The sequence below is a fragment of the Bidens hawaiensis genome, unplaced genomic scaffold (assembly GCF_021521415.1).
Source record: "Bidens hawaiensis isolate Kalapana, Puna unplaced genomic scaffold, B.hawaiensis_p1.1 tig00004109_1, whole genome shotgun sequence".
In the NCBI taxonomy this organism is placed as follows: Eukaryota; Viridiplantae; Streptophyta; class Magnoliopsida; order Asterales; family Asteraceae; genus Bidens; species Bidens hawaiensis.
Genome location: NW_027491243.1, coordinates 1973492 through 1983653, shown reverse-complemented (window position 1 = coordinate 1983653; position 10162 = coordinate 1973492). Strand labels below are relative to the sequence as shown.

Below are 10162 nucleotides of genomic sequence, written 5' to 3'. Positions count from 1 at the left end.
TGTATTCCCAAAATAATTGTGCTGCTAATGTAATTAATGAGGATAATCCACGTCCTGATACTGATAAATTCCATGATTAAGAATACTAGTAATATAATGTTTCAAATGTTAATAAAGCTACAACGGGTTGTTCCCTCACTAACAGCGGCTAGTTTCGGTCCATGATGGTCACTGCAGCATGCACAGCCAGTCCATGCTGGTTAAGTGCGGTTAGTTCATGTGGCACCGATCCAAGTGCGCGGCCCGTTGTCTAATTTCATCTCGACCTGCAATGCTGCATTGTTGTTGAGAAGCTGCATTCCCTCCTCGCCCATCTGTTGAACTTCAGAAGGTGAGAATATCCTGATGCATCGCACACACCCGACGAATTCCCTGTATTTTTAGATCAGTTATTATAGTTAAACTACTTATTAATTACAGAATCAGACAATCTTAGGGGTGTTTATAGTCTGGTTCCGATGGTTTTGACGAACCAAACCGGCCAGTGTGATGGTTTTCGTTTTGAATTGATTGTATTACTTTTTCCTCAAAATTATTCAAAAAAAGTTTATAATGGTTGGATGATTAATGATTATATACTACTTATATATAACTACATATATAACATGTTTTAAAACTGAAACCACATATATATCAAAATCGAACTGTGAAACAAACCGTTTGGATCTCAAATCAGCCAAACTGGCCGACCTGCTTTGGTTTAGGCCAAACCGCTAACTACGGTTTCAGGGAACGAGAAAGCCAAACCAGCCGGTTTTTGTAGTTTGACAGTTTAGCGGTTTGGCGTTTTGAACTAATTCTTTTATTGTTTTTCCCAAGATTATAGTTTTGTATTTAAATTTTTGAATAATAATGGTTAAATTATAATACATATAAATTACTACATATTTCAAAATGAAAAAAATATACGAGTAAACCAAACCGCCACCTAAACCGAACCTACTGGATCTCAAACCAGCCAAACCGTGCTACTTGTTTCAGTTTGGTCGGTTTTAACGGTTTATAAACACCCTGACAAGCATAGAAACTTACTCCCATGGGTCGTCTCCAACTAGAAGAACATCATTTTCGAAATCCACATACACCAACTTCCAACCCGACCCTTCAAGCCCGAACATCTTCTCAATCTTGCTACAAAGTTCATCATAGTTCTTGAAACTCGACACGTCGATAGACCTTCCCACAGACCCCGTCTTTTGAATCTGCAACAGAACACAAGTATTAAGCCCAAACCCGTGTTTCAAAAACATAAATCTTATAGTATATACCTTCGTGTAAGTCCGAACGCGTGCAGGAGGAACTTGTTGCCACGTGTTATTATTCAAAAGCGCGCTATCATCAAACTCACCATTGCTAGAAGACGCACCACCCGAGTTATCAGGCAAAGAATAAGCTTGAGAATCAACAAGGCTAACCGATGTGATTTGTGACTGAACGTCCTGACTCGAGCTGAAATTGTTACTCGCTAAATAACTAGACGGGTTTTGGAACTCGATGTCTTTCAAGTTACAAAAATCATCCAAAACCGTATTAGAAACCGAAGGCTCAACCACCGTACTACCACCGTTAGTATCAACATTAAATGCATTTCCGCTTTGAGGATTATTGTGGCTCTCGTCTGTTAAGTCTATGAAACAGTATGCGTTTGAGGGACATTTGTTGGTATTCACTTGTGGGTCCCATGTGTCTTGCCCGAGATTCGGGTACGAGCAGAGTACATTAGTATCCAGATACGAGAACAACCCGTCAATCTGAGGCGAATCGAAATGGTGACCATGAAGTATGCTCGACTCAAACGGGGATAACTGGTTAAGAAACGGAAACTCTTGTGCAAGGTTTTGAGGAGAGTTGATCGGTTTCGAGTCTGATTTTACGTTTTCCGGTTGTTGAGGAATTGGGTTGGATTGTGGTGGTGTGGTTGAAATTATGGTGGCGGTGTTGGTGGAGGTTGTGGCGGTATTGGTGGCGGTGTTGGGTTGAATAAGTTGAAACTGACTTCTATTGCCAGGAAAACTTTCTTGAACATTAGGTTTCATTAACATCTTGACCATTTGTTCGGGCCATAAGTTAGACATCGAAGGGTTTGAAAAGTTTGCGTTTATGGTATCGGGTGCCCGCATGAACGGTGGCCGGGTTACCATGTTGTCCCATTCGAGCTGCGGTCCTAGAAAAGTGGAATTAAACGGTCGTTTAAGACTTGAAGTGAGAGACGGGAAAATGAAGAGGCTTTCGGGGGTCTCGATGTCCCACGGGCTCACTCGACTTTGCTTATCACCACAGCCGGGCTCGTCCCACTCAACCTGAAGATTATGCCACTTGGACCCAGGCCATCTTAATGGGTCCATGTCGCTAATCCCGATAATTGTGCCCATGTATCTGCATTAACAACAAGATGATCACACAAATATTCCAACCAAGTTTACATAACAGTGATTCAATCTTGTGTATATTTTTCACAAATGTATAAAGGTTTTGAAGCATATACGAATCTTAGTAAATGTTTAGTGAAAAAAAAATCCGGGTTAAATCAAATTTAATAGTGATGAAACTTGGCTATTATTTAGTGATAAAATTTTCTTCACTATCACTAGTAACCAAGATTAATACATGTTTCATTTGTCTTACTTGTTTCTAAAAAGATAATTTATAGAGAGAAAAATTGACTAAGTTTCGTGGAACAATTGGGAAACTTTGTTACGACTGGATGAAGTTTTCCCTAAAACATTTATGAAAAAGTTCATACCTGCATTTTCCGGATTCTTCGGTTTCAAACATCATTCCAAACCTCATGCCAACCGTAAGTTGTGTTCCATGAACCGCTTTCCTATACCTCGCAAATGGAATAACGAATTCCGAAGGACACGCCCTAAATAAGAAAGTTGTTATTAAGAATACATTTTATCTCAAACAAGTCAAAACTAAAACAAAATTAGCTTAGAAGGGTAAAAAAATTTTAGGTGGAAAAAATTTTTTGTTGTTCAAAAAAAATATATAAACATAAAAAAATTTAACATTATTATTGTTACAAAAACTTGGCCCATTTGGCTGGCCCACTTTGAGAGCGCAGTTACCTTGGGTTGTAGAATATCGTAAAGGGGGTTCGGTTAGCAGCAGCATGAGCTGCAGCAGCCAGGACTCCAATGTGCATGCTATCCGCGGATAAAACCGATGATGGCAACGATGTATTCTGACGGTTTGCTCTTCGTACGCCCAATAATAATTGCGACTTCTCATCCCTACAAAACAATAGTTGCATTATTTGCATAAGACAGGTCTGTTTTCGGGTTATTCAGTTATATGGATCTGGCTATTCGAAACTGAATTATTTTAACCCGAATTATGAGATAAAAAGTAAATAATGTTAAAGCAATATTATGTATATTGAAAAATAAATAAATATATATATATGTATTAAAAACAGAATTGCACAGAATTCGGAATTTGAATTCTGAAATTTAGAAAACATAATTCAAACTCGGTTCGGTTCGGTTCGAATTTCAGATATTTCGAGTCCACTTCTAATAATGAGCACCCTTTTCTACATTTTAGTTTATTGATACAATGGAAATGATTTGAGGGGAATTGTTTTGTGTCTTTAAATGTTTGTTTTGCCTTGTCAATTTACATACCCATTTCAGCAAACATAATTAAAGACAAAAATACCCCTTGTAATCATCATGTGGACTGGCCAATGCCCTTGTCCTTTTTGTTGTTTGCTTCAAGTCATTGTATCACCATATGGTTGTTAATTCAGTTAAACATTAGGGTCAAAATCGGGAATTGACACGCTCCCTCTTTCCAAATGGTTGTTAAATCGGTTATACCTTTGATTAATAATTAAAATTTTGTACCTTATAAATAAAACAGCATCACCAGCTTTAAGCCTTTTAGCACCAACAAACATGCTCCAACCCGTAGTAAGTAGGTGACGTTTCGGCTGCCCTGCATTGCAAGACAAATAATTTTAAAGCTCTAAAAAACACAAGTTGGATAGTTTTTTTATGTACATAACATATACTGATACGCATTTGTATGTAAAAGGTACCAAACTTTAGAAATATGAGCTAGTGATCAAAAACTTACACGGTTTATATTAATTCTTTTTGTTCTCGCAATAATTTAGTGTTCTGAAATGACCTTATCCCACATATTTAAGTAAATATAGATGCATTCAAATAAAGGTTAATTAATAAATAATAACCCAGTTAAGTCAAGCTCGAGCTCGAGTTTGAAGAATGGACTGAGCTCGAACTCGGTATCAGCTCGGCTCGTTTACACCAATGTTCAAAACATTTCTCAAAAAAGGAGGCTTTATAAATTTTATAAACACAAGTCTTCCCTTGATGTAAAATTAACCAAATTGTTACCTTTATTTCACTTTTTATCCAAATTAGAACCCCGATAAAAGTAAGTAAAATGTCAAAACACTTTCTTTTCATTTATTTCAAAAACAAGAACACAAAAGGAAATATATTACAAGCTTACCACGGTATATATGACGGAAAGTCCACGTATTATCATGCAAATCACGAACAATAAGTTCTTGAGTCGGAGGTTGCATTGAAAAATCCTAAAAAGAAAACGAAACCATCAAGAAGATATATGATCATTTAATGCATTGTTCAAACAATGATTTTGTATACTTATTGTTTTAAGAAAATGAAATATTACCAATTGTGGAAATAGTTTTTCGGCGGCTCTACGAGGTACAGAAAAGCCACCATGAGTACTTGTATCACTCGGGGTCAATGTCTTGCAAAAGAACTCATTTGGATGTCTACTCGGTTTCATCCCAAAATCCGGTATTGGAAGAACATCTTTTTCCTGATGCTCAAATTAATTCAACCAATTTTAATGATTAAATTTTGAAAAAAGAAATTAGTAACTGAAGTTTTTAAACATTAGTAGTTGACTTTTGTTGAATAAGTCAAAGTATGATGTTGTTTAGTTTGACTATAAATTTCTATAATTCATGGAAATTATTCTTTTGGTATTTACTCTTGAAATGTTGCGGTAACTTGACACACAAAAGGTCAAACTGTGACTTTTTAAACAATATTCAGTCACAACTCAGAAATTAAAAATTCAAGTATTTTAACTTTTCTTTTGGATGAATGTATCTCAACAACTCACCGAATTCACAGGTCGAAGGCTCATTTGAGCGTAGATCTCATCGGTATCTTTATTCACCTATTAAAACCACCAAAATAAAGGAGAACAGATAATAAAAGGTGAGAAATGTATATAATTTGAAGGGAATTTAGTGGACATACATGTAAGGTAGCATTTAAAACTTGACATAAAAGTTGAGAAGGAAGATTTGGATAATTTGGAACTTGTGATGTCGCCGTTCTATTTGTCGAAACCGCAACCTGGTTATAGAAAAAATAATAGCAATTAGAAAAAAATACAAAATGTAACAACTAGTTTGGGTGTTTACATAATCTAGTCACAACAAACAAAATTATGAATCCATAAAATGCAACTTTCAAGGGACCACCTTTCATGCAACTATTTATAACAAAAGACCTAAAAGTGTAAATGGACCAAAAAAACCTTTAAAACAAAGACACATGGGGTTATTGGTGCCCACAACCAAGGATTTATAGGGCACATAATTCAAACTTATAATGGATGTGAAACATGATGTCAAAGTAATGTGGATTGGTTCACATATATGTCCATTGCACTTTATACTAAAGATTCCAATTGGAGCAAAAATTTTATTATATTTATAATTAATATTCGAGTGGCACCGATCACATTACAAACTCGATATAAAGAAGTAAGTACAAGTATTTTGAAGTTGTTTTAGAAGATTAGCAACTTTTAGCATGAGTTGAATCAAGACATTGTTTAAATGATTGCTTGTTTGTGTATTTCTTGATCTTAAAGTGTATATTATTATTATTATTGGAATTTTGAAAAAAGATTAAAGTTCATAGACATCTTAGAAGACCTAAACATGATAGGCACAAGGATTTGTACAAACTCCAAGATGCATTAACAGCAAAGTATACAAAACAAGATTGCAATTTAAGCAAAATAGATGAAGTAAAGGATGATAAAGCCAAGATTTCAATTCAAGCAAAATGGTTAAATTACAGATTTATATAAAAAAAATCAAGAAATTTGCAAATTACAAACCTGTTCACTATGTCCTTGTGGAAAGTAATAAACAAAACTTCCCACCTGTGGGAGGTTCACCAATGGCCCAGCACATGCATGCCATAGCTCAGAATTTATTGGCTTCTTTATCACTACAATTTTAACCAAAATCCCACAATCAAACAAGCTAAAAAGATCAACTTTTTTGTATATAATTATTGCAAATGTAAGGAAAATATTATATTACCAGAATGGACTTGCATTTCCTTTAACAGTTTCATCTCCTCAAGCAAACTGTGTGTCCCACTATTTACACCTGTTTGATTCAACTTCTCTTGAATGGTGGTCATCCTTTCTACATCAACAGCTTTAACAACAAAATAAGATCAATCTTCTTAATCCAACAATCAAATCATATCATAACTTCATAACCCATGTCAAAAAGACCATAAAGATTCAATCTTCACTCAAGTTTTGACCAAAATCACACCAAAACTTCGTAGCCCATGTCTCAAAGATCAAAAGGATTCAATTTTTACTAAAGTTTTGACCAAAATCATAACAGAACTTCATAACCCATGTCAGGAAGGAGCACAAAGATTCAATTTTGACTCTGTTTTTCTGACCTAAATCACATCACAACTTCATAACCCATGTCATAAAAATCCATTCTTGACTCAAATTTGACCAAAATAACATCACAACTTCAAAACCCATGTAATAAAGATCATGAAAAATCCATTCTTGACTCAAGTTTTAACCAAAATCACATCACAAGATCATAAAGAGTCAATCTTGACACATTTTCTTTTTACCAAAATCACATCACAACTTAATAACCCATGTCATAAAGATTCAACCTTGACTCAAAATTTGACCAAAATCTCAAAGCTTTTACATCTTAAGAACCCAAGAAACCCCACCAAAACCAAAAAGAACCAACTCTCAGAACTGAAAGAAACTAATGAATGAAAAAAAAATTCTGATATCTAATTTAGGGGGCAAACACAGAGGAATATAAAATCAAATCCAAAATAAACTCAGAGAATGCCCCAAAAAACAAACAACCAAGAAACATAAACCTGCAAAATCTAAGTGGGTCCAACTTATTATTGTTAATATATATATATCAAAAAAGGTCTGTTTTTTGCATCAAAGCACACCTACCAAAGCATGAAGAGTGTTCTGTCTTTGAGTGTTCATAGGGACCTCCATGGAAAAGCAATCACCTTTCTGTGAAAGTGGTCATAATACTGATTTTTCACTCCACAAGAATACAAAATTAAAACAAACCTTTAAATATTATTTTTTAAAAAAATTATATATATGTTTATAAAAATTAGAAACTAGAAAGAAGGAATTGAGAGTGCATTGAGTAGATTGGTTACATTTGCAGCTTTAAACTCTCAGATTTCAATATATTTATTTTTTCACCCAAGAATTCTGCAGGAACAAGATGGAAGAGTATAGATAGTTAGATACACGAAAACGAACTCACACTTTCAAGATCAACAGGGAGAGAGAGAGAGAGAGAGAACAGAGAGATATGTGTATAGAGAGAGATTATTTAGAAATTGGTAGTTAACTTTTATACATCATCTCTGTAGGAAAGACAAAAGTTTCGATCTGTTGTAAAATCAATATACAGAAACCAGCATATATTATATTTTTTAATTTTAATTAAAGAAATGTTTATATTTGTATTTTATTTTGTTTGCGTATCAAAGAATATAAGACGTTGGAAATATAGTTATAATAATATGTTATAAATATATTAATATTACGATGATCAACACCTAATATAAATTACCTTCCTTCCCAAGTTTTCATATCATATATAAGAAAAAATTATCAAACTGACCATATTTGAAAAAAAAAATTCAATTTTGTCTCCCAAACTTAATAATTCTAAAAATGTCCTCTTCTAACTCTTCTTTGATCATGCGTTAGGAAATCTAGCACGTTTTTAATGACTTGTTAGTATAACACGTCGTCAAAGACGTGTTAGATTTCTTAACGCATGGTTAAAGATGAGTTAGGCATCCAAACACATAGTTAACGACGTGTTAGCATCAAACATATAGTCAAAGGCATGTTAGCCTTTTGTTTTTTTTTTAATATTATATTATTATAACTAATTTTACTTATATTTGATTTTTCTTTTATAACTTCTAATATAAAAATTTTTATATTATTTCGAATATACCGATGAGACGTGTGTATTTTTATCTACATGTTGACAAAAATTTTATTTAAAACCGTGCGGGGTCAAATTTTGTTGAACATTTCGATATTGATTTGACACGGCTCGAGTTTGAGTAAGTTTATGTCGGTCCAGTAGATAAAGATAAGCATGTCTCATCGGTATATTCGAAATAATATAACAATTTTTATATTAGAAGTGATAAAAGAAAACAAATATAAGTAAAATTAGTTATAATAATATAATATTAAAAAAAACAAACAAACGAAAGGCTAACATGTCTTTGACTATATGTTTGATGCTAACACGTCGTTGACCATGTGTTTGGAAGCCTAACTCATATTTGACCATGCGTTAGGATATCTAATACGTTTTTGACGACATGTTACACTAACACGTCGTTAAAGACGTGCTAGATTTCCTAATGCATGGTCAAAGATGAGTCAGAAGAGGGAATTTTTAGAATTATTAAGTTTGAGGGACAATTGAAATGTTTTTCCAAATATGGTCAGTTTGAGAATTTTCCCAATATTACATCTAATTCTATGAAACACTTAATTAATGAAATCTCTATATTTCTCCCTACATGTCCATTTCTTATTGTTTGGCTATTAGGCTTGTTTCACAACACGTTATCAGCATGAAGCTGTTACCCTATCTGTCATCGTTTAATCAACTATTAAAACTGTGACAGCCGATTGCCCGATTACATATGTCCTGCATCAATTGTTCTCATCAAAACCGCCTTCTCGTCTCGTTGTTCAAATTAAGATGGATCACTGTCACTCACAAAGGTATCCCGATTTTATTTAACTTTGATCATATATCGCCTTCGATTTTGTTGGGTTATTTGGATATGAAACTCCAGAAACATTTATCTCAAAATCTATTTATAATTAGGGCAAAGGCCAACAAAAATAGAAGTATGAGAAGTCATAGTTGATTGACATGTGTCAAGTGGGGGACCAAAGATAAAAGGATATAAAAGTAATACTATATATTTTCTCTCTCCACATGCAAATCACATGTTAATTCCCCCATCATTTTAAAGCGTTCATAACTTTTTCATGTAACATTATTTTTTTTTAAAAAAATTAACCGTAATAACAAGCATTTTTTTTATCTTTAACTTGAGTATGACTTTGTTATATAAAAATTAAAAAAAATTACGTCATTGTGTCTTTTCGTCGTTGTGTCTTTTTGTTTGTTATTGTGTTTTTTTTATCACTGTGTCTTTCAAATCATCATTGTGTTTTTTTAAATGTTAATAACATGGTTGTGTAATAATACTACGTAAATATAATGATAAAATAACAACAAATTATCTAATACATAAAACACAATTATGAATACATATTACACAATTACATGAAACGTAATACACAATGATGAATACATATAACACAATAACTTGAAACGTAAAACATAATGGTGAATACATATAACACAATGACCTGAAATGAAAAACACAATGGAAACTACATATTACACAATGACATGAATGTAATACACAATGACTAAAACACAATGATAAGTAGTAAGACAAATGATGAGCACAAAGACACAATGATAAACAAAAAAACACAATGACGTAATCTTTGTTTTAATTGCTATCTTTAATATGAATATCAATTGATAACTCAATGACCAAAATCTATAACACAATGCATAGAAAAACCCAATTAAAAATCATAATGAACAACCAATTACACAATATAAAACCCACTAATTTTTTTTATTTTTATATAACAATATGGTACTCATATTAAAGATAAAAAAACGCTTGTTATTATGGTGATTGTTTTTCTAAAATAATATTGCATGAAAAAGTTATGGACGCTTTAAAATGAT

General features: G+C 33.1%; 1 protein-coding gene across 3 annotated transcripts; it reads right to left on the bottom strand.

Moving 5' to 3' along the window:
* Window positions 1–215: 215 nt before the first annotated feature.
* LOC143625550 (auxin response factor 5-like) lies at window positions 216–7386 on the bottom strand. Of its 3 annotated transcripts, none has more exons than XM_077095856.1 (13): window positions 7276–7386; window positions 6356–6475; window positions 6148–6260; window positions 5274–5372; window positions 5134–5190; window positions 4672–4824; window positions 4486–4570; window positions 3852–3942; window positions 3072–3236; window positions 2744–2866; window positions 1269–2376; window positions 1033–1202; window positions 216–372 (listed from the first exon to the last, which is right to left on the bottom strand). In XM_077095856.1, exons 2-13 carry the CDS (start codon window positions 6456–6458, stop codon window positions 216–218), a joined length of 2424 nt encoding a protein of 807 aa, XP_076951971.1. In that variant the 5' UTR covers window positions 6459–6475; window positions 7276–7386. The 3 variants fall into 3 exon arrangements, with proteins under 3 accessions (XP_076951971.1, XP_076951972.1, XP_076951970.1); XM_077095857.1 differs by having other exon boundaries at window positions 6356–6463; window positions 7276–7355; XM_077095855.1 differs by lacking the exon at window positions 7276–7386 and having other exon boundaries at window positions 6356–6606.
* Window positions 7387–10162: the final 2776 nt, after the last annotated feature.

Excerpts from the sequence above, each read along its gene's own strand:
- LOC143625550 (XM_077095856.1), bottom strand. The coding sequence starts at position 6,458 with ATGACCACCATTCAAGAGAAGTTGAATCAAACAGGTGTAAATAGTGGG. Across the intron at positions 5,373-6,147 it reads CACAAGGACATAGTGAACAG|GTTGCGGTTTCGACAAATAG; the intron begins GTTTGTAATTTG and ends TTCTATAACCAG. Across the intron at positions 3,237-3,851 it reads GATGCTGTTTTATTTATAAG|GGATGAGAAGTCGCAATTAT; the intron begins GTACAAAATTTT and ends ATTGTTTTGTAG.